General features: G+C 18.6%; 2 protein-coding genes across 2 annotated transcripts; one reads left to right on the top strand and one right to left on the bottom strand.

The window, feature by feature from the left end:
* Positions 1-224: 224 nt before the first annotated feature.
* KY384_008003 (uncharacterized protein) lies at positions 225-918 on the bottom strand (the record flags this gene model as incomplete). Its single annotated transcript, XM_044816492.1, has 2 exons — positions 225-844; positions 897-918. The coding sequence occupies 2 exons, from the start codon at positions 916-918 to the stop codon at positions 225-227; spliced, it is 642 nt and encodes a 213-aa protein (XP_044666542.1).
* Positions 919-2,488: 1,570 nt separating this feature from the next.
* On the top strand, positions 2,489-3,663 carry KY384_008002 (uncharacterized protein; the record flags this gene model as incomplete). The annotated part of the gene is made up of 2 exons (XM_044816491.1): positions 2,489-3,083; positions 3,110-3,663. 2 exons carry the CDS (start codon positions 2,489-2,491, stop codon positions 3,661-3,663), a joined length of 1,149 nt encoding a protein of 382 aa, XP_044666541.1.
* Between the last annotated feature and the right edge of the window lie 22,851 nt (positions 3,664-26,514).

Genomic DNA, 26,514 nt, shown 5'->3' with positions numbered 1-26,514 from the left:
CGGCCAGTGTACGTGAGAGCCTATTCGAGGTAGACGATAAAACCGCAAGGAAGCTGGAAGATACCCATGGAAGACATCAAACAATCAAACCTTCAAAGCGCCGCGTGGCATTATGCAGTATCTCTTGGATGATGATTACAATTTGGGCAGCCGCACCCGAATTTTGGCACAGCTATCAAGTACGGTTCGAGACAAAAAGCTCCAAGGTGACCGTCAACGCCGATCTAGACAATGCTCAACTTTGCCGAAAGAGGGGGAAGATCGAAGTGATTGCTGTAAGCCTCCGCACTGAATAAGACCCCGAATTGATCTCGCACTGCACCCAGCATTGATACTGCAAAATCCAACACCCACATCCAGCTTATTGGACCTGAAGACGACAATTGGAGCTGCAAATGATCCGCTTTCAAAGCAAGGTTGTTGCGCGGCGGTGCCGTGCTACTGAACTGTTGTATTGCCAAATCCTCGACGGACATCCAGAAACTTTCAAGCTTGTTGTATTCTGCTCCCTGCAAATATGTGGTGTCTGTGAAGTCAAGCTCCCATCCTTGGGGTAAACTCCGTATGCCGCTGGCGCTCATGGAGGCCGTTTGCGCACCCGCGTTCCCGGTACTCGTTCCCTGACCTTTCAAGCCCAGCAAGGCACTGGCTGCGCCTTCAAGGTCTTGATATTCATTGTTCGTATCCGGTAGACTCTCATCGGAAATTGTCGCCTCGCTGTCGCTGCCGCTGAAGTCCTTTCCCGCCACCGAGACAATGAAATTATCTCGCTGATCCTCTTTCGCCCCTTTATCCATTTCTGAATCTGGCGCATATACGATGAAGCGCATGAGCTCATTGTCACCTGCAGGTATAGCTCAGCGAGTGGTCTCAGGCATCGGCAGGTCCGTACTAACCGGTACTCATTATGCCGCCCATGCTCTGAGCGTTCGCGATGCCGGAAGCACCCACGCAAAAGCTAGTGATCCAACCAGCGACGGCATTTAGCTCTGAATATCTTACTGTTTCAGGCAATATTGTGTGGTCCCCGTTATCCACTGGCAGAGTCGCCATTAGGCATCCCGGAGCGTTATCTGTTCGCCTCCCCCGGTCTTAGCAGGGCAAGTTCTTTAAGACGTCGACTGACGCGATCTTGAACGTACCTGCGTGGTAGAATTCAGGGAATGGTCGCCAGAAATTTCGCGACCAATTTTGCGAGATAATGTGAGAAGGACGATTGTTAAAGTCCCAGCCAACGGGAACAAACGGAAATTGTCGATTGCTGTCCCTGTACCTCTTCAGTACGCCCTGGGAAAGAAGACTACGGCAATCAGCGAGGTCTGGTTGTCCGTAGTATTTTGAACACAAAGGAGTAGCCCCGGCGGAGGGGAAAAGAGTGGCTAGGAAAAGAAGGAGGAACATGTCGAACCCTCCGTCCCTGCGCTGTTAGGTGCTGACTTTCGAGGGTAACGAAGGACTGTTAGGAGAGCACAAGGTAGCTGGTACGAGCATGTTTAAGCTAATTCTATGGACACTAGACTGTAGATTATTAAGGAAGAGAAGCGGCACGGAGCTGTCTCATTATAGCAAATCAAATGTTTGTTGTGAGGAGAGGCTTTATTAAACTTAAAGCTCATATAAGCCTCATCAGAGTCAAGTACAGAACACTCCATATCGGTGAACGCCGGGCGCAGCTGTATCAAGCTTATGCTGTCGGCCCCGTAGAGATATAACAATGCGGTAAAAATGAAACGAAAGCGGCAGGGGGTTCGAACAGTGAAAGCAAAGTGATATGTTAGAAAGCTCATCGTGAAGCTCAGATAGACTATTCGTATGAGTCCAACAGAACAAAAAGCGCGCTTATAACTGTAACGGGTGGCTGAGTGAAGCTTGAGCGAGAGATTAGGTTGAGTTTGAATAGAAACACATCTCTGAAGATAGAACGATAGATCGCAAAAGCTAAGCAAGGACTAACAGACATTCCCGCTGCCTTGATATGAAGCACGCACCGCCACGACTTTTGTTGGCTTCGAAGATTGAATTCTGTGTTGCATTTCAGGGAGTCGATTCAATCGGTGCGCTTACAGCAGCCGGTCTCAAGATCGTTTCAATTTCTTAAGCGATCGGTTGAGCACATGAATCGCGAACCTTAATGCGCAATTTCCAACTGTATGATATCAGCCTTCTAAAGGTGGTTACTAAAGACCTTTCTCTACCTTCGTTCACCGTCAAGGTTGACATGGAGCAATGTGCCGCTGTTGTAGAGCTGCTGTAGAGTCGGCAGTATGAACTGTTAGAACGCGAGCGGACAACTTGAGACTTGAAAAAATGACCTCCACTGCCTGGTATCGCTTTACCAAGCCTTGCTAGATAGGTCTGATGCATCAGTGTCACTAATCGATAATATCGTCTTGTCCAGATTCTTGCCAGCAGAGCACACTGTATTGACCAAGAACCTGGTCTTATACTTTAAACACGAACACTATCACCGCGCACCTGGATTTCAAAAATGCCGTATGCAACAGCTACCACGTTCTTAGTTTTATTAATTACCAGAGCAACATACCTGGTCGCAGGTCAAGGCGCGCAACTAGCAAACATCAGCCCGACGAACGGCCAAGATGGCTTCTCCTATTATTGTTCTGACCAAGACTCGCCACCTCTGTGCAATGCAGACTGCAATACAGCGATCAACAACATATGTCACGAAGACCTACACAACGCAATGAACGAAACAGTCAACAGCTGTCAGGTCCTCTACTTGCCTGCCGTCTTCCCCTGGTGGCGCAATGGTGCCCGCGGGAACGTGCCAGGGCCCACTGAATGTATCAACAATCTCAATAGCATTTTGGCAAACTCTGGAAGGGATGCGGGCACAACAAACACAGGAATCGATTCTTCTTACTGCACGGAGTTTGGTGGCGGCGGCACCTGGGGTTGGAACGATGATGGTACGCCTCTCTCTCAAAAAGCGCGCTATGTGATCACCACACCTTCCGTGGGAAATCAATGCGGACAAACCAAAGCGTTATGGTGGCAGACAAACAAGGTAGTGGCATGGGACTCCAGTGAGCTCTTCTTTCCCACAATCAAAAAACACACCCGTGACTGATCCGACCCCTGTGAGCAGCCTGGTTGTCCAGCAACCCAACCGTGCAACTCATCGACGCCGGCCCACTAGCACTGCCCGCCACTGGTAACCCCACAGACAACCCTACGTGCAACACCGAGGTCTGCGACATCTTCGTCAAGCCCGTGTATGCGATCTCGGGCGGAGTTTGGACCGAAAAAGGCAGCCCGGGCGACCGCCATCGCATCCAGTTCGAAGGCATAGACGGCAAGCTGCTGCAATCAACGCTGAACGACCGGTGCGGCCAGCAGAACATCAACAACCTGCAGCTGTACGCAAACGCGAGCAATACCGGGCAATGGGTTATTGACCTGAACTTGCCGGATCGGTTGGCGTACGCCAATGAGCCGGGAACAGGCAGTCCGTGCCCTTGCATTGCAGATGCTGTGTTTGATGCGAGTGGGGGCGCAGTGGTCAGTCCAGTGAATTTGTGGTGTGATAGTACGATAGTCTTTAAGAATACGGCGGAGTTCCCGATTGAGGGGCCGGGCTCGAAGTTGAGGCGACAATCTGTTCGTCGGAAAAGGGATTTACTGCATTCAAGGTTCTTATAAATAGATAGGATATGAAATAGAAAAGATAATTTATTATATTAAGATACTACTTATTACAATCTATATATAATACTTTGTAAGACACTTACTAATCTACTAATATAGCCTCTAATATACTATAAGTTCTATTTAAGAGAGTATTAAATTTATTAATATATATTATTAAAATACTAGCTATCTTAGCCCCTTACTAATATACTTATATATTATAATAAATTTATATACTTATTTTAATTATTTTTAGATTTTTTATAATTATATAAATTATAGTTTATTGTAGTCTTTAAAAGTTAAATTTATTATTATTAACTTAATATAATAGTTATAAAATTAAGTATTATTTTAAAAAGTATTATAATTCTTTTCTTTTTATTAATTTATATATAAAATATATTCTTTATAATTTTAACTTAATTCTATAATAATTTTATAATAATATTAAATAAAAATATTTTATTATTAATATATTATATAATACTTTTATTATTAATTTACTTAAAATATTAATAATATTTATAAACTTTTTGATAAAACTATAGATTATTTAATTAGTAATAAAATATATATTAATATAAAAAAATATTTAAAAGTATTATAATTTACTTATAAATATAATAATAAGACTATATAATAGTTTTATAGAAGCTTATAATAGATTAGAAGAAAATAGTTATTAGAACCTTATATAATAGGCGTGACTAGGTAACTATTATAGGATAGAGACTATAGCCTACTAGGTTATAAGGAAAAATAACTAAAAGGAGGAAAAAATAGCTAAAGTACTTAAGTATACTTAAGTATTAAAAGTACTAAGTAACCTTTAGATTAAGTAAACTTAAAATAATTAAAAATTAAGTATTATTAAGTAAATTAAATAAAATTATATATATAAAACTTTTTATTCTTTTTTTGAAATAAATTTCTTTATATTTAATATAAGTTTTATTTTTTATTATAAGATTTAAGATAGTTATAACTTAATTCTATTTTACTATTTTATTTTTATTTATCTTTTAATTACTATTTATATTTTAGGAAAACTAACTTATATATTTATAATTAAATTAGCTAATATTATTTATTAATTTAAATATTAAAATTATAATATATTAAATACTTTTAAAATAAATATAACTAGATTTATAATAAATAGGCAATACTTCTAGTAAAAGTATATAATATATTAATTAACTATTATTAAAGAGAATAGAATTAAACTTTTAAAACTTAATTTTTTTTATAAGGAAAAGAATAAGCTTAATAATAAATTATTTTAGTTAAACTTTTATTTTAAATTAATATTTAATATTAAGAATAAAATTAAAATAGCTTTTATAATAATATATATAAAAGGTAAAGTATTATTATAAATTAACTTAAACTTTAAAAAATATATAAATAAGATTATTAATATAAAAACCTATAAATAGATTAAAAACTACTTTAAATTTAAAAAATAAATTTAATAAATATTTAAACCTATTAATAAAAAATAATATATTTAATTAATAATATAATAACTATAATAAACTAAAGAAATAGCTAATTATATAACTATCTTTAGGGTTAGGAAATTTTATTAATATATTTATTACTTATACTTAGCTTATATTATAAGATTTAACTTAACTTCTATTAAGATAAGCTATTATATTCTTTTATAATTTTGTTGCAGCCCTAGTATTTAAACTAGTAAATAGTATTAGCTAATTCAACTATAAGGTATATAGGTTAGTTCTTTTAAAATACAAGTAGCAGTTGGAAAACAAGTAAAAATAAAATAACAAAATAGAATTAAGTTATTACTATTTTAGATCTTATAATAAGGAATAAAACTTATATTAAATATAAGAAAACCTATCTAAGGAAAGGAATAAGTAGCAACTATATACTTAAACCTATTTACTATATTTAATTATATTTAGTTACTAAACTTACTAAATAATACTAAGTTTATTCCTATTTAGTGGTTTTAGCAATTAAGTATACTTAAATATACTACTAATACTTTCTATTGCTATTTAATCCTATAAACTTAGTAACAGTAAAACCTGCATATCTTCTAAATACTTTTTATAATAATAGAATATGTCCTAGGATAAATGTCCAAGTATACCTATTTTTATATAGTTAGTGTCTAAGGGGCTATAGTATAACACTTATCTACTAATTAGATATTAGATATAGAATAAATATACTATTATATTAAAGTACTTTTTTTTATTATTAGCTTAGATAATAAAAATATTGTTAATACTTTATAAAAAAAAGTTTTTAATATAATTATTATAGAGTTTAATAACTATAAAAGAAGATAAATATCCTATACTATATAAACTTTCCTAAAGTAAAAATATTAACTAATATTACTATTATAAATCTCTTAAAAGAAAAATATTTATAAAACTTTATTTATTTATTTAGTAAAAATAATATTATAGATTAGAATAAGAGTAGGATAGGAACATCCTAATTAGGCTTAGCTTAGCCCTACCTAGCTTAGTATAAGCCTTACTTCTATTATATTTCCTAAATAGCTTTATAATTAATTTATTATTAACTAACTATATTATATATATTGCTTATTAAAGCCTACACGCATTATATTTCCTTATAAATAGTAGTAATACTAAAAGATTAAGTATTGTTATATTTATCTAAATGTTAAAAATCTATATTTATAGCCCTAATACCTAGCTAGCAACAACTACTAAAAACTATTATTAAAAATCTTTAAAATATTATTATTAAAATCTTTAACAATCCTTTAGCTAGATATTATTATATTACTATATTTTCTTCTATTATTTATAAACTTATTTTATATTAAGCTTATTTTAAAACTTTTAAGCTTTAACCCTACTAAAATAGCTTAATAGCAGCTAATATAGTAAAAGCAAGCTTTATTTAGATATATATATATACTAATAGAACTAATATTATATATAATAATAGCGCTATCTATTTATTATATAGTTTATATTAATACAATTAGTAGCAAGATAACCTAGCTATTTACTATAAAAAATATATTTAAATTGCTTATTTATTAAAGTTTACTTTATAACTATTCCTCTAGCTATATTATTAAAACTAATATATATAGAAATAGTAGCTATTTTTATACTAACTAAATTAGCTTCTATTATGTTATTACCTTTAGCTATACCTCCTTTAGCTTATTAAAATTAAAATTAAGCTCTTATATATTTAGCTTTTAAACCGATATTATATTTTATAATTTCTAACTTCTATATACACTATACTTTTTTTAAAACAATTAAGCCCCTATAGCTAATCGTTTTACCTACTTTTATATAAAATAACTTTAAAAAATAGTTTATAGATAAGCTTCCTCTAACTCCTTTAATTACAGTTTAAAAAAATAAGCTAAAGAACTAGCTAATTAAAGAGCTTAGATACAATGCAAAGAAAAAGCGAAAATAGGCTCCCTATTTAAAAAAGGCTTTTAAGGTTAAAACCTATATAAAATAGTTTAAGAAATAGGCTATTCTTATTCTTATTCCTATCTATAGTTTATACGGCTTAGAGCTTATTAATAGCTTTTAAGTTATTTCTAAACGATTTAAGCTATAGTTTTTCAATTATATAGTTATTTTACAATTTTATAATTTTCAAATTTAGTTAAAATAATAATTTCCTATTTCCGATTTTTAATATTCTTTTCTAACCAATTAGCTTCCGCTTGCTATTGCTTCTTTTATATATTAATATGCCCCTCTAATATAATCCTTATTCTAATTAGCTTAACTTTGCTATCGCTATAGCCTCCTATGAAATAGGCTTTTTCCTAATATAATAAGATTAAATCTCGGCTAAAACTCAACTAAATTTTAACGAAATTAAGCTAAGATAGTTTTTTTAAAGAGCTAAAATATAAATAGATAAAGTTGAGGCTATATCTATAATAAGGACGTTATTTTTTATTATTTTTAGTAGTATACTATTATAGATTAGAATAAAAGCAGGATAGGAATATCCTAATTAGGCTTAGCTTAGCTCTACTTGGCTTAGTATAAGCCCTACTTTCACTATATTTCCTAGATAGCTTTATAATCAATCTATTATCAACTAACTACATTATATATATTATTTATTAAGGCTTGTACGCACTGCATTCTCTTATAAATAAGCTATATACTTATTTTTTTAATTAAAAGTATTTTATTACTTAGTAGATTAATCTTTTTTCTTATTATTTAACTAATATTTTAAAGTAATTTTCTTTAAAACTAATATTAAAAACTTAAACTAGAATATATTAAAGTATAGTAATATAATATATAATATATTTAAAAAAAAATTATTATTTTAAGCTTAAATTAAATATAGTTAATTAATAGATATACTAAGCTTATTAAGTATAACTTTAAGATCTATACTAATATTAATATTTTTTCTTATTTTATTATCTAGTCTTATATTAAAGTATTAGCTTTTATTAAAATTAGTACTCTATATAGCTACCTTAACTATATTTAATTTTTTAGTTTTATTTCTTAATATATATATTCTAATTATAATATTAAAATAGGCTTATTAAGTAAAGTATATTTAATTTTATTTTAAATTAAATATTTAAACCTCTTGCTAAAAGACTACTATATATATAGTAAAAGTACTATGAATATAAAAATTAAGAATTAGTAGGGTTAGTTATTAAAAAATATCTTTATTTAATAATATTTATACTTTGCCTACTTAGAAGGCTAGAACTTATAAAGTAAAAATAAATTTATTAATTAAATTACTTTACTAATTATCTATTTTCTAATTATTTAGAATATTTATTAAATTTAATATTAAAAAAATTATTTTTATTTATTAACTAATAAATTATAATACTTATTTAACTATTTTACTATTAGTTAGCTAAATTATTAAATAAGTTTAAATATCCTAAAATAGGAGGAATTATATTATAATATTATATAATAATATAAGTTTAACTTTTTAACACTTTAGATCCTTTTTTATTACTATTTTTTTTAATAACTAAAACTAATATTAATAATATTCTAGTTAAAACTAAATATCTTCCTAATACTATTTATAAATAGTATAATATTTAACTAAAAGTTAATAACTTTAAGTTTTTAAATTTTCTACTAATTATAATTAAGTAATAAAATACTTTATATTTTATTATCTATACTATTTTCTATAAAGCGTTTTTAGCTTATATTAACTATAATAATAAGTTGGTACTCTTATTAATACTACTTTTAATAAATAGAAAAAATTGGAAACTAGATAGCTATATTATAAGAACTAGAGATAATAAAATTAAAGATTTTAAATTAAATTATAATAGGCCTAAAAATAGTTATTCTAAAGTATATAATAAGGTAGTTTATATTTAAGTATATAAAGAAGTAGTAGAAGAACTTAAAAATATTTTTTTAATAAGCGAAATTAAATAATTTCTTATATATAAAAAAGTATTTTACTTCTTTAAATATAATTTTAGATTTTTAAATTTTTTTTATATTAATATTTATTAAACTTTTATAATAACTATAGTTTTTAGTAGGCGTTCTAAGTAATATAATTAATTACTTTAAACTAAATATTATTTAATATTTTTTTTATAATACTTAAAACCTAATTAATTTTATTAATATCATTAATAATTTACTATAAATACTAAGTTAAAAGCTATTAACTTTATTTTTATTTTAAGTTATTTAGCTAAGTTTTTTACTATACTATAAGGTTGGACTATATGTTATAACCTTATATAATAGGCGTAACTAGGTAACTACTATAGGATAGGGACTATAGCTATACTAGGTTATAAGGAAGAATAATTAAAGGGAGGAAAGGATAGCTAAAGTGTTTAAATACGTTTAAGCGCTAAGAGTACTAAGTAATTTTTAGATTAAGTAAGCTTAAAGTAATTAAAGGTTAAGTATTACTAAGTAAGTTAAGTAAAATTATATATATAAAACCTTTTATTCCCCTTTTTAAATAAATTTCTTTATATTTAATATAAGTTTTATTTTTTACTATAAAATCTAAAATAGTTATAACTTAATTTTATTTCACTATTTACTTTATTTATCTTCTAACTGCTATTTATATTTTAAGAGAATTAACTTACTAATTTATAGTTAAATTAGCTAATATTATCTACTAGTTTAAATATTAAGGTTATAATATATTAAATACTTTTAAAATAAATATAATTAAATCTATTATAAATAGGTAGCGCTCCTAGTAAAAATATATAATATATTAATTAACTGCTACTAAAAAGGATAAAACTAAACTTTTAAAACCTAACCTCTTTTATAAAGAAAAGAATAAGCTTAATAATTAGTTATTTTAATTAGATTTTTACTTTAAATTAATATTTAATATTAAAAAAAAATTTAAAATAGCTTTAATAACAATATATATAAAAGGTAAAGTACTATTATAGATTAATTTAGACTTTAGAAAATATATAGATACAACTGCTAATATAGAAACCTATAAATAAATTAAAAACTATTCTAAATTTAAAAAATAAATTTAATAAGTATTTAAACCTACTAATAAAAAATAGTATACTAAATTAGTAATATAATAACTATAATAAACTAAAAAAGTAGCTAATTATATAATTATCTTCTAGTATTACATAGTAATAATAGAATAGAATAATAAAGCTTAAATATTTATATTTAAATAAAAACTAAAAAACAATATCTAAAACAAACTTATACGCTATAGTAGAGAAATTAAAAATATTAATAATCTTATAAAAATAGTAATTAAAATTAATAATAAGCTATATTAATAATATATAAAATAAAATAAATAATAAAGATAGTATATAGGATAAGTTACTATAAAATATAATAATAATATAATAAAATACTAAGGACATTATAATTATAAAGTAAGATAGCTAAAAAGTACTAATCTATAAAGTAACTTTATAGAGCTAGATATATTAATATTATAATATAATAGTAAAAGTAATTATAGGAAGCCTAACTAAAAGAAGTATTATAAATATAGTAAAATAGGATATATTATATATAATTATTAATTAAAAAACTAAATATAAAAATAGTTAAATATTTTATAAAAACTTTTATTATTATATTTATTATTAATTAATAATAAAAAAGCTAAAAGCTTAATAATTATTTTAAACTTAAATATATTATTTTTTATAATAGTAGATAATAATACTTAAAAATAAATATTAATTAAATATAAAAAATAAAAATAAATTAATACAATAAATGATATTTTATAAAATATAAAAGAAATATATAAATTATTTAATATAAACCTTAATAAAATAATAAAATAACTTAAATAAAAATAATAAATATATAAATAATATAATTATAAATAAAGCTACTTTAAAAATAAGCTATAAAATCTTTTTAATAAACTAGAATAATATAAAAATATAAAACTAAAAAATAATAATAAATAACTTTTTAAGAAGGTACTATACCTATATATCGATTTCTAGCTTAGATACTAAATAAATAATATTATATATATACTAGAAAATAAAATCTTTAAAATAGTAATATAATAAATTATTTATTAGGAACCTTGTAAAAGAACTATTTAAACTATTTATATAATTAACTAATATATATTTTATTTAATTAATAAATATAAAAATAAGTTTTTTCTAAGATATAGAAATAAGTAGTATAGTTTATATTATTAATTTTTATTAAAAGAACTAAAAAATAGAATATACCTACTATATATCCTATAAAAAGAAGACTAGCTTTTAATATAGCAATAGAACTTTATAAAATAATACTATAAAAATATATTATATAAAATATATTAAAATAAGAAAGTATAAGATATTAAAGGATATAATTTATATATTATAATAAATATATAGCTTAATAATATACTAATAACTGTACTTATAGATATAAGAGTAGGAAAAAATTATATTTTAAAATAAAAAATATAAATTAAAATATAAGTAATAAATAAATTATATATAATTATAATAGCTGCAGGAAATATAATAAGAATTAACTTAATTATAAAAAAAACTATATAAATAGTAATAGCTATTTAATAGTATAATAAAAGTATAATATTTAATATACTTAAAATAGCTACTTATAATATTATATTAAAAATACTTTAATTAAAAAAGTAAAATTTAATTATTAACTAGCTATTTAAAAAATTAAAATTTAAAGATAAACTTATTATTAAAACCTAAAAACTTAAGTAGTTTATAACTATAATTTTAAATAAAAGAATTTAATAAAATATTATAAGTACTTATATATTTTAGATTCTAAAAAATAAGCAGCTAAGCAATATACTAACTCTAGCAAATATAGAAGAAAAGTTAATTAATTATAAAGCTAAAAGAAAAAGTACTAATAAAACTTTTATATTACTAAAATATAAAAAATAGATATACTTTTTTAAAAAAAAAAAAAAAAAGAAGCGTTGCTATTATATTAATTTTAAAATTATTAAATTAAATTAATTAATAATAAGTAATTAATATTTAAATCTATATATTAATTATTAAAAATAGAACTTAAAGCTTTAGATAAGTATTTAAAAAAGAACCTAGTAAAAAGATTTATAAAGCTATTATTTTTCTTAGCTAGATACTTAATTTTTTTATTTTAAAAAAGAATAATAAACTATAACTATATATAAACTATAAAAAACTTAATAGTATTATAATAAAAAATTAATATTTATTACTAAATATAAATAAACTTAGAAATCAACTATAAAAAGCAGAATAGTTTTTAAAACTTAATATATATAGAATATATAACTTAATATAAATAGCTAAAAGCTATAAATAGAAAATAGCTTTTATATTATATAAATATATAATTCTACCTTTTAAGCTAACTAATATATTAGTATTATACTAGGAACTAGTTAATAATATTTTAAGGAACTTATTAGACTAATATATTATTATATATTTAAATAATATATTAATATTTTTAAAAACAATATAGTAATATATAAAAAATATTAAAAAAATATTTATATATTTAATAGAAATAAAATTTAAACTTAAACTAAAGAAATATAAATTTTATAAAAAAGAAATACCTTTTTTAAGATATATTATAAGTACTAAGGGTTTAGTAATAGATCTAGAGAAAATATAAGCAATACTAGATTAGCTAGAACTAATAATAGTTAAAGAATTATAATTATTCTTTAAAATAATTAATTTTAATAAAAAATTTATATAAAAGTTTTTATAAATTATACTACTTTTAATAAAATTAATAAAAAAAGAAATAGAATATAACTAGACTAAAAAACAATAACAAGTATTTAACTAACTAAAAAGGGAATATATAAAAACTCTAGTACTAAAAACTTTTTCATTAAGAAAAGTAATTTAAATTAAAACTAACATATTAGATATAGTAATAAAAGTATAAGATAAATAATAAATAGCACTTTATAATATATTATTTATAAAAAATAATAAATATAGAATAAAATTATAATATTTATAATAAAGAATTAATAGCAATAGTTAATATATTTTAATAATAGAGAATATATATAGAAGGGGTAGAAGATATTAAAGTATTTATAGACTATAAAAACTTAATATATTTTATAATAATAAAGTAACTAAACTAATAATAGATAAGATAAGTAGAGCTATTAATATAATATAAATTCTAAATTAATTATATACTAAAAAAAGAAAATATTATTGCTAATAAACTTAGTAGACAATTAGATTTATATTAATAGAAATATAAATATTTAATAGTAATATTTAAATAAAATAATAATAGAATACTATATTTAGTATAAATTAATATACTAATAAAAAACAATTTTATTAACTAAATATAAAGAATATATTAAAGGAATAAAATAGCCTAAAAATAAATTCATTTAGAATAGAAAAAGCTACTAAAATATTAATAATAATATTATATATTAAAGGAACTTTTATAAAAACTAATATAAAAATATTATAATAACTTAAAAAATAGATATCTAAGAATAGTTAGAATATATAAACTTATTAAATAAAATTAATTTTTATTAAATATATTAAAAAATACTTTTTATATAAAAGAAATAAAAATAAGAACTATAAGAAGTATGATTATTTATAAAAGATATATTTACTAGAGTTTCTATAGTAATATACTATAATAGATTTTATAATAAAACTATTATTATTATAGGACTTAAGAACTAAAGCAATATAATACTATAATAGTTATAATTAATAAATATATAAAATATACTATAATAATACTATTTAATAAAATATATAATATAATATAACTAGTATATATATTCTTAGATAAAATAATTAGAATTAAAAAATTCTTTAAAAAAACAATCTTAAATAAAAATAAACTATTTATATTTTTATTCTAGAAAACAATTATAATAAAAACTAAAATAAAACTAAAACTTTCTATAATATATTATTTAAAAATAAATAGTTAAATAGAAAAAATAAATTAAATATTAAAAATATATTTATAATACTATATTAACTAGAACTAGAATAATTAAGTAAAGCTTTTACCTATAGTAGAATTAGTATTTAATAATTTAATATTAACTATTATAAAAATAATATTATTTTATATAAATTATAAAAGGAATTTAAGTATAAATAATATATTTAAAAAATTAAAAAAATCCTAGAAAGCTATTAAAATCCTAGAAAGCTATTAAATATATATTAAAACTTAAATAAATATATAAAAATATTATAAACTCTTTAGAAAAGGTATAAATTAAAATAGAAAAATAGGAAAATAAGTATAGAATAAATAGACTTTAGCTAAAAAGGGAAATAAAATATAGCTTTATATAAAGAATCTTAGGACAAAAAAACTAAGTAAAAAACTAAATTACTTATAAGTTAGCTTATTTAGAATTCGGAAATAGAAAAGACTTATTAATTATAAACTAGAACTACTAAATAATATTAAAATATATTTAGTATTTTATATATTACTTTTTAAAAAAGCAAAAAATATTAAACTAATTTTAATATTATTTAGATATAAATTTAAAGAAAATAATACTTTTAAAGTTAAAGAAATACTAGAGGAACAATATAATTAATTTTTTATTAAATAGAAAAGCTACTTAGAAGAAGAAAATATATAGGAACTAGAAGAATATTTATTACTTAATTATATAGGGAAGCTTTAACGCTTTTGCTAGTAGTAATAATAGAAGTAAATAAAGCTTTTATTTATTTATTAAATTAATTATAAAAAAAAAGTTAAAATTATTAAAAAAAAAAAGGATTATTAATCGCTAGATCTAATCTAAGAGTAGAAGTTAATAGATATATATTATTAAATTACTATTTCTGCTTTTCCTTATAATACTTATTTTTTTTTATTTTTAAAATATTTTTTATATTAAAATTATCTAGTTAATTTAGCTTTTTTCAATAAAATTATTTTATTTTATAAATATATAATAGTTTAAAATAAGTAGCTAGCTCTTGCTTATCTAGGTTTTTAAAAATATTATATTACTTATCTATCTTTTTCTTAAAAAAGTTAAATTATATTTTCGATTATATTTATTATATTTAATATAATAAATTAATTAATTAGTTTTTATATACTTAGAACTATAAGAGATATAATTCTTATAATAATATATAATAATATAATAACTATAATACTTTTTTTTAAAAGTATAATAATAATATTAAGTATTATTATTAAAGGATTATATAATATAACTAAAAAAGTTATATAATAAAGGAAATTAGTAACTAAGAACAGTTATATTAAAGAAAAAAATAATATTATAATTTTATATAATAAATGTAATTAAGTAACTGCTATAGAATAGAAACTATAGCTATATTAAATTATAAAGAAAAATAACTAAAAAAGGAAAAAATAGCTAAAGTATTTAAGTATACTTAAATACTAAAAGTATTAAATAACCTTTAGATTAAGTAAACTTAAAGTAATTAAAAATTAAGTAAAATTATATATATAGAATTTTTTATTCCTTTTTTTAAATAAATTTCTTTATATTTAATATAAGTTTTATTCTTTACTATAAAATCTAAGATAGTTATAACTTAATTCTATTTTGCTATTTGCTTTACTTATCTTCTAACTACTATTTATATTCTAGGAGAACTGACTTATTAATTTATAGTTAAATTAGCTAATACTATTCACTAGTTTAAATACTAGGGTCGTAACACTATACTAATACTTTAGCTAATATAACTTTACTATTGCTACTTTTAAAGTAAAGAAAATATAATAGACTTTAATACTTATATATTTAAGGAAAATAAAGAAGCCTATAATTACTATTCTTATATTTATAGTTAAGGTAGAAGCTTTTTTCTAATTTATAAAGTTTTCTAAAATTAGTTATAATAAATAAATTAAAATATTAGAAAAGATAATATTGCTTTTAAAATTAAGTATTTAAATACTAAATAAACTAATTTATAGTTATAAATATTTTATTAGAATTTATATTTTTTTTAAATTATAGCTTAAAATATAGATTTTAAGACTTTATTTATAGCCTAAGTATTAGTTAGGTGTTTAGTTTAACTTTAATTATAATACTAAGTAAAAAAGCTAAAAATATAAAAAATATAAAATAAAATTTATAGTTTATATTTATTTTTCTAAATTACTTTTAAGCTAAATATTCCTAATAATATTAATTAAATATTATTATTAATAAAACTAATTTAAAAAAAACCTTTTAAGTAATTTATTAAATATGAATTTGGCTATATAAATTATTTATTAATTAAATAAGAACTAGGAATTAAATAGGAATTAATAGCTTATTAAATAATTAAATAATAATCTTATATAGAAAAAAAACTTATAAACTAAATAACTAGAGTAATATTATTAAAGCTATTAATTTAACTAATATTTTAATTAGTTATTAGTTATAAAGTAGGAGTATAATTTTCTACTTTTTTATATTATAAACTTATTAAGTTATATATAAATAATTTTAGATAAAAGTTAGTATTAGATTAGATAAACTTGTAAAAAAATATATTCTTAATAATTTTATAGATAGTTTTTACTTAAATACTATTTATAATAATAAAAAGTTATTTTATTTAATAATAAAAAGAAAAAATAGTAAACTAGAAGAATTGCTAGATTTAGATATATTACTAGAATTTAATAATATAATTAAAAGTTTTTTTAAAGCTTATAATTAAAGAATATTATTAGTTTATTTAATTAGGTTTACCTAAGTTTTTTTAATAAGCTTAATATTATTTTAATGAAAATTAAACTAAGCTAGGAAAATAAAGAAATTAAATAACTAATTTTATATTATCTAATATAGATTTTTATAATAAATATAAATTATTAATTAAAAGTTTTATTCCTTCTTTTACTATTAAAAAGTTTATCTAATAGAAAAAATATTTAAAGTTTAAAAAAGCTAATAAGTCTAGATTATATTTATTTATTAGTATATAATATATAAATATTACTTATAACTATTCTCTACTAAGCCTATCTTTTTTTAATAGTTTATAATTTATTAGCTATTATAATAAAATTTTTATAAAGTAGAATTTTAAAAATATTATTATTAAATAGCTTTAAGTATTTATAGAAAAAGTAAACTTAATCCTATAGCTTTTATATATTAATTATCTAAAAATAAATAAGTTAATGCTTTAGCTAAAACGTTAGAAACTACTTTAATATTAACTTTAATACAGTATAATATTTAATTAAATAGAAAGCTATTAATACTTTTTTTTATTTTTTTCCGCTTTAAAATTACTTAAAAATAAAAACTTTATAAATATTAGTATTAGTATATAAATAACTACTATACTTATAGTTTAGTATAAATAAAAGGGAACTAAAAAAATATAGCTTATAGAGATTTTTATTTAATTTTTATAACTTTTCTTATATATTATATAATTCTATAAATAATTAAAGCGCTATTTATACTAATCTCCTACTAAATTTCTATATAAGTTTAGTATATATTTTGTTATTTTTTTTAAAATAATATTATAGCTATAACTATAAAATTTATCTATAAAACTAGCTTTTATAATTATATAAAATCTTAAAGAGTAATAAAACTAATATATATATAAATACTTTAAATAACTTTTTAAATACCTATTGCTATTCTAAAGTAAATAATCTTATAATAATATTTTATTTTTACTAGTATTTTAGCTAGTAAGTAAATCTTAAAGTAGCTTAAAACTAAACTACTAAATAATATTATATATATAAATATTTTATAATTATAATACTTTTTATAATAAAAAATAATTATTTAAAATAAGTAGTATTTATAGAAAATATAAAATAAATAAAAGTAGTTTTAGTTTTTTTTATAAATTTAGCTCTTTTTTTAATTTAATAATATTTTTTCTAAGCTATTTTAGTTTTTTTTTATTAAAATTATTATTTTATAATATTATTTTTTAAACTATTATTTAATATTATTTTATAAGCTACTAACTAGCTCCTCCCTACCTCTATTCTAGTAGGGGGGCTAGTTAAATATTATTTTATAAGCTATTAAGTAGCTTCTCTTTACCTTAGTTACTTAAAAGAAAAGCTATTTATACTAGGAAACTATAGAGAATTTAGTAATATATTTTTTTACTAGTTATTTTCTATTATAGATAACTAGTAAAAAAGTATTTAAATTTACTTAATAATTATTATAAGTAAATAATTCTATTTTTTTAATTTAAGTTTTTAAATTAATTATTATAAAGTTAAATTAATAATAATTATATAGTTTAACCTAATAAATTATACTTTTTTATTAGTTATCTTTTATTAATAAATAACTAGTAGAAAAGTATTTAAGTTTACTTAATAACTATTATAAGTAAAAAGTTTTATTTTTAAAAGTTAAAACTTTAAACTAATTACTATAAAGTTAAATTAATAATAATTATATTTTTTAACTTAATAAATTATTTTCTACTAATTATCCTTCTTTAAAAAGCGGCTAGTAAAAAAATACTTAAGTTTACTTAATAACTATTATAAGTAAATAGTCTAATTCCTAAGAATTAAAATTCTAAACTAATTCTTTTAAATTTAAATTAATAATATTCCCTAATATAATAAAAGATAATATAATATTAAAAAAAAATAAACTTATAAAAATAAAATAAAAAATAAAGTTAGCTAGAATTTTATATTTATAATTAAAGTTTAGTAAAAAATATTATAAAGGATATTATAAATAGTTTACTAATTTTAAAAATAATATAAATATACTTTAAATTAATATAAGTTAATTTAATAGTTTAACCTAAACTAGTAGGATTAGGTTAAGTTATTAAGTTAGGTTATAAAAACTTTAACTTAACCTAACTAAGATTAGGTTAAGTTTAGAAACTTAATAATTTAACTTAGTAGCAAATCTATATATAGAAAAATTTAGCAAAATCTAGCAAAAATATATATAACTTAATATAATATTTTAACTACTTAATTATTTATATTTATTTTTTAAAAAGATTAAGCCTTTATATAATTTATACTTAAAGTTTTAAAAAATTTAAAAAATAAAAAATATAAAGCTTTATAAATATTTATAGTAAAAATAGCTTTTTAGATAAATCCTAAGTTCTATTATTATTATAGTTATTATTGTCTACTTTATTAAAGTTATATTTATCCCTTTAAGTTTAATTAAATATAAATATTATTTTAGTTTTTTTCTATCCTAAAGTTAAAAACTATAATATAAATACTTATTGAATATAAGTTTTTTTGCCTAGTTTAGAAGTATATTATAAAGAAAATTAATAGAAACTAAGCTTTAAAGCTTTAAAATTAATAGAAAAAAAAATATATTTACTTTATTTTTAATAGTCTAATAACGCTAGTTAGCTATTATTTATATATTAAGTTTTATACTTTTACTAATTTTAGATCTTATATAAAGTAGCTAGTATTTTCTTTATATTTAGTATTACTTAATTATTTTTATTTATTTTTATATTTTTTTTTTTTAAGATTAATTTAATAAACTTTTTCTTCCTATTTTTTATTTATATTAATTATATTCTCTATAAGAAGATTATCTATATATATTACTTTATAAGAGTTTTATTACTTTTATCTCTAATTATCCTTTTAAAGCAATATATAAGCTTAAAAAGTAACTAAAGTTTAATACTTATTACTATATAGCCTAAAGCTATATAAAAAAAGTTTTTTAACCGTAATTTTATTAATTATTATAGCTAGGGTATAGCGAGCAATTTTGCTTAAAATTAAATAATTAAGTATTAATAGATTTTATTGTAATAAAATATTATTATTTAGAAATAACTTTTAAAATATTAAATTATAGTTAATATTATAGCTTATATTTTTATATTTTTTTAAATTAATATTTTACTATTTTTATAATAATATATAAATTTATTTTTATTTTTATTTTTATTTTTATTTTTATTATTATTTAATATAAAAATTAAAGCTAAATAATTATTTATTGTATATTATATTCTTTTAGCTAAGCCTTTTTATAAATACTTAATATAAGGTGAAAACCGCTATTTATTTTTAAATTTTTTTTTTAATAATTATTAATATTAAGAAACTTATAATTTAAAGCTATTATAAATATTTTAATCTATACTTTTAAATATCTTATTTTTATAAGCTAAATTTAAAAATATTACCTTATTATAAAAAAATCTAAAACTTTTTTTTAATTTTTATATAATAAAAATATAATTTTATTTTAGCTACTAGTAATATTTTTTTTATTTTAGTTTTCTAAAATATATATTTAAACTTAAACTATATTTATATATTTTTAAAATAATTAAAAAACTTATTATAAATTAAAAATACTTAATATATAATTATTATTTTTATATAGCTAATAGTATAAATTATTTTTATAAATTATTTTATAATATTTATTAAATAAGTTATAATTATTTATTTATTTAAAAAAAGCTATAAATAATTATAGCTTTAGTTTTTAAAAAAGAACTTAAAATTATAATAGAAATAAAAGGTATATACTATTATATAAAATATTAAACTATATTAGGTAGTAATATTTTAAATAAGTTTTAAAATTTTTAATTTTACTTTTAATTTAATTTTATTTTTAATTAAATAATTAAAAGTTTTATTAATCTATTTTTATTATATTATACGGAATTAGGACTTACGTTAACCGCTTATATTTATATATATAAACGACTTTTTTAACTAAATAATATTTAATATTAGTTAATAAGATTAAAGCTTAAAATTAATAAAAGTTTTAAAAAAAAGAAAAACATTTTTTACTTTAGCTAAAAGTTACAGTAAAGTTTAGGAGTCTATTAAGTATATTAATTTTATTTTCTATATATTTTATTTATTATTTTAGTTTTTTTATAATTTATTATTTAAAGGCTTAGTTTTTATAATATTTAATATTTTTTTTAATATTAATTAAATAATATAAATAAAATATAAAATATATTTAGTATTTTAGGTAATAGATATCTATTTAAATTTCTTATTTATTTTATAATACTTAAAAACTATTTTATACAATAGAATACTTATATTTCCTATATTATTAATAATAATAATATAAATATAATTTTTAATATAATAGTATTATATAACTTTAGTAAAGTATAAATAGAAATTAATATTAGAATAAAGCTTTTTAATATATTTAAATTTAATTATTATTTTATAATATACTTAATTAAGATTAATAAAATATATAATAATTTTTATATAAGTTAATTAATTATAAAGTAATTAACTATTTAGAGCTAATAAAACTTTTATTTTTTTTATTAGCAATATACTTAATAAAGTAAGTTTAAAGCTTTTTTATTTAGTAAATATTTTATTTTTAACTATAAATATACTTAGTAGCTATATATTAAAATTTAAATATAAAAATAAATATTAAATAAAAATATTATTAATAGAATTATAAAATATTCTAATAGCAATAATTATTTATAAAAATATTTTTAAAATTAGATTAAATTAAATTATAACTATTAATTATAGTTTTTTTAGCTTTAGCTTACAATTTTTAGAATTATTATAATATTAATTTTTTTCTTTTAAATTATTTTAAATTTTCTATTAATCTTTTTTCAATTTTTTTATTAAAATTAATAAAAAAAAGTAGAATATAATTAACTTACTCTAAAATACTAGCGCGGATTTTAAACTGCTTTAATTTTTTAATATCTATAGATTTCTTAAATTTATTTATTTTAAAATAATTTAATATTACTATATTATTAGCTAACTTATATTAAAAATATATTATATTATATATAAATTATATAAGATTTATTATTATATATTTTTATATTTTTAATATATAATTTCTAAATATTAAACTCTTAATTTTAAGAGCCTTAATAGATTTTTACTTTTTATTTAAGCTTTTTTTAGTACTAAAATATAGTTTACTACTAAGTTTAAAAAATAATATTATTTTCTTTACTTTATTAATAAACTTTAATATTATTATTTTTATATAAAAAATTAATAGGAATAGTTAATTAACTAGTAGTTGATTAACTAATAAAGGAAGTATTTCTTATATTATTATTAAAATTTATATCTTAACTTTAGCTAAATATTAAAGAAAAATTAGAAGGTAATAAATGTATTTAATAACTAATAATAGAATATTTTAATAATTTAGTAATAAGATATATAATTATAAATTTAAAGCTATATTATATTTTATATTTAGACTTTGAAAAAAAAAGCTTTAAATTTTTTTAAGCTTAGCTTATTTATTTAAAAATAAAAACTATTTTTAGAGGCTAGCTATTTTTAATAGATTTTATAAAAATCTTAATTTTGCTTTTTTTAATACTTAGTTTTATTTTTTAAATTAATTTTTTTTTTACTTTTATTTTAAGTATATTTAAATAATAATTAAGTATAGATCCGTAAGATAAAAAGACCTTAGGTAGCTTAAAATATAATTTAAAATATTTACTAATAAGCTAATATTAAGCTTTAAAAGTTCTATATATATTATTATTAAAAAATATATATAAAAAAAAGTGATAAAGAAATAAATTAGGTAATAAATAAGTATAAATAAAATTTTTTTATAAAATAACTTTTAAAATAATAATATATATTTTATAAAAAATCTAATACTTTTAAAAATCTATTAAATTTTTAATTTATAAAGCTTTTTTAACTATTTAATAAAAAAGATTTTTATATAGTTAAAATTTTATAGGTGAATTTAATTTATAGCTTTATTTACTTTTTAAAAAATTATAAAAGTTATATTTATTTAATATTTTAAATATAAATATTTAATAAAGATTAATGAAAATATTAAATTAAATTAATAAAAAATATAATTAATTAGTATATTGCAATATATATAAAAAAAATTTAAATTATTAAATATTTTATTTATAAGATTATTTAATAATTAAATAAAATAGTTATAAACTTATAATTTTATATAAAATAAAGATATTTCTATTAATTTATATCCTATTTAACTATTGCTTTTTATTAAACTATTTTAAATAAAATAAGTAATAGTTATTATATTTATTAAATATAAATATTTATATATTTATTTTAATTATTTCTAATTTTTTAAAAGTTTTTAATTAAATTTTTTAATTATTAATTTAAATACTTATTTAGCTACTGCTAGATTTATATTATTTATAATTTATTTATATAGTTAATAATTATACTTTTGCTATTACTTTATAAGTTTAAATAAGTAAAAATAAAGCTTATTAAACTAATAATATAATATTATATTCTATTAAATAATAATTTCTATTTTAATAAAATATTTATAAAATACTTGCTTTTTTCGAATTTAATTTATAAATAATTAAAAATAATAATTAATAGAAAAAGGCTAATATATTAAATTTAAATTAATAGAAAACTTATATATCTTTTATATTTATATTAAATAAAACTATTATATTTATTAAAATACTTTTAATTATAATAAAAATCTAGTAATTAAAATAACTACTATATACTTTAGAATAAGTTTTAACTTTTTTATACTTTATATTTTAATTATTAATTATTATTATAATATTTTATTTAGTAAAATCTAAATTAAAAGTTTTTTTATATTTATTATTATTAAAATTACTTATATTATATTTAATAAAATTATTATTAGATTTTTTAACTTAGTTTATTTATTATATTTATAATATAATATTTAAATAATTACTATAAATTTTTTATAAAATATTAAAAATATTATTTATTAATAGTTTATTTTTAGCTTTAAATTCGAAACTAATTTATTTAACTTGCCTAATAAAATAAAATTAATAAATAAAGAAAAATAAAAGATTAAAAGCTTAATAGAAAACTTTTAAATTATATTTTATAATAAATAAACTAAGCTTTATTTTAATTTCTAAATTTTACTTTATTTTTATATTTAAATTTAGCTACTTTTTAGAATAATATAGTTTTTTTAAATATATAGATATTGCTAAATACTTAGTTTTCTATACTTTTTTAATTTTATATTCTTTTAAACTTATTTTTTTTAATTATATATTAAATAATAATATATTTTTATAAAGTTTTTATATTTTAGTTAAATAACTTAGGTTTATAGTATTAGATATAGCTTTAACTATTTTTACTTTTTTTTAAATATATAATTTATAAAAAAATTTTATTTCTTTTTTAAAGTATTATATAATATAAAAATTAAAAGGTTTATTTTATAGAAAGGAATTTTAATTAAATAAAGCTATTAAAATAAATTAATAAAAAAGTAGAGGATTAGATTATAAGTTTTATTAAACCTATAAAAATATTATTACTTACTTAACTATATTATTTATTTTAAAATTAGTTTAACTCTTTTTATACTTACTACCTATTAAAAAAATACTTTTAAATATAGAAAACTAGAATAAAGCTAAATAAGGTATATAAACTAATAATATTTAGCTTATAGTAGTTAATAAAAAAGAAAAATAAAGAAATAATTATATAAGTATATAATATAAATAAGAACTTTATTTACTAGATTAGTAGTACTAGCGTACTATAGATTAAAAAATAGAAAAGTAGAAGATATAATATAAATATAAAAATAAATAAAAAAATAAAATAAAAAGTAAAGTAAAAAAAGGGGGGCTAGGGGCTATTTATATATTAGTTTAAATAAATATATATTTTAATTAACTTTATTATAAATTACAAAATTAATAAAACTCTAAATATTATTAATAATAGATTAATAGAATTTTACTTACTTCTTAAATAATAAAAAATTCTATATATATATATATATTTTAAATATAGATCCTATATATTACGACCCTAATATTGAAACTAGTAAATAGTATTAGCTAATTTAATTATAAGTTAGTAGGTTAGTTCTCCTAAAATATAAATAATAGTTAGAAGATAAGTAAAAATTAAATAATAGAATAAAATTAAGTTATAACTATTTTAAATTTTATAATAAAAAATAAAATTTATATTAAATATAAAGAAATCTATTTAAAAAGGAAATAAAAAGTTTTATATATATAACTTTATTTAATCTATTTAATAATACTTAAGTTTTAATTATTTTAAGTATACTTAATCTAAAGGTTACTTAGTATTCTTAGTATTTAAATATACTTAAGTACTTTAGCTATCTTTTTTTCCTTTTAGTTATTCTTTTTTATAATCTAGTATAGCTATAATTTTTATTTTATAGCAGTTACTTAGTTATATTTATTATATAAGGTTATAATATTATTTCTTTTTTTAATATAACTATTTTTAGTTATTAATTTCCTTCATTATATAACTTTTTTAGTTATATTATATAATTTTCTAATAATAGTATTTAATACTATTATTTTATTTCTTAAAAAAAAGTATTATAGTTATTATATTATTATATATTATTGCAAAAATTATATTTCTTAAGGTTCTAAATATATAAAGACTAATTAGTTAATTTGTTATACTAAGTATAATAAATATAATTAAAAATACAATTTAACTCCTTTTAAGAAAAAGATAGATAAGTAATATAATATTTTTAAAAACCTAGATAAGTAAAACTTAGCTACTTATTTTAAATTATTATATATTTATAAAATAAAATAATTTTATTTAAAAAAGCTAAATTAATTAAGTAATTTTAATATAAAAAATATTTTAAAAGTAAAAGAAGATAAGTATTATAAAAAAAATAAAAATAGCAATTTAATAATATATATCTATTAATTTTAGCTTTTAAATTAGATTTAATAATTAATAAATTTTTTTCTTTAATAATTTTAACTTTTCTTTTTACAATTAGTTTAATAAATAAATAAAAGCTTTATTTACTCCTATTATTACTGCTAATAGAAGTGCTAAAGCTTCTCTATATAATTAAGTAATAAGTATTTTTTTAGTTCCTATATATTTTCTTTTTCTAAGTAATTTTTTATTTAATAAAGTATTAACTATATTGTTTTTTTGATATTTTTTTAATTTTAAAAGTATTATTTTCTTTAAATTTATATCCAAATAATATTAGAATTAGTTTAGTGTTTTTTGCTTTTTTAAGAAGTAATATATAGAATATTAAATATATTTTTATATTATTTAATAATTTTAATTTATAGTTAATAAGTTTTTTCTATTTCTAAATTTTAAATAAGCTAACTTATAAGTAATCTAGTTTTTTATTTAGTTATTTTATTTTAAGATTTTTTATATAAAACTATACTTTATCTTTTTCTTTTAGCTAAAGTTTATTTATCCTATATTTATTTTCCTATTTTTCTGTTCTAATTTATACTTTTTCTAGAGAATT

This window comes from Bacidia gigantensis (genome assembly GCF_019456465.1).
Source record: "Bacidia gigantensis strain McMullin 20006 chromosome Unknown contig_283, whole genome shotgun sequence".
Taxonomy (NCBI): Eukaryota; Fungi; Ascomycota; class Lecanoromycetes; order Lecanorales; family Ramalinaceae; genus Bacidia; species Bacidia gigantensis.
This window is presented reverse-complemented; position numbering and strand designations above follow the sequence as displayed.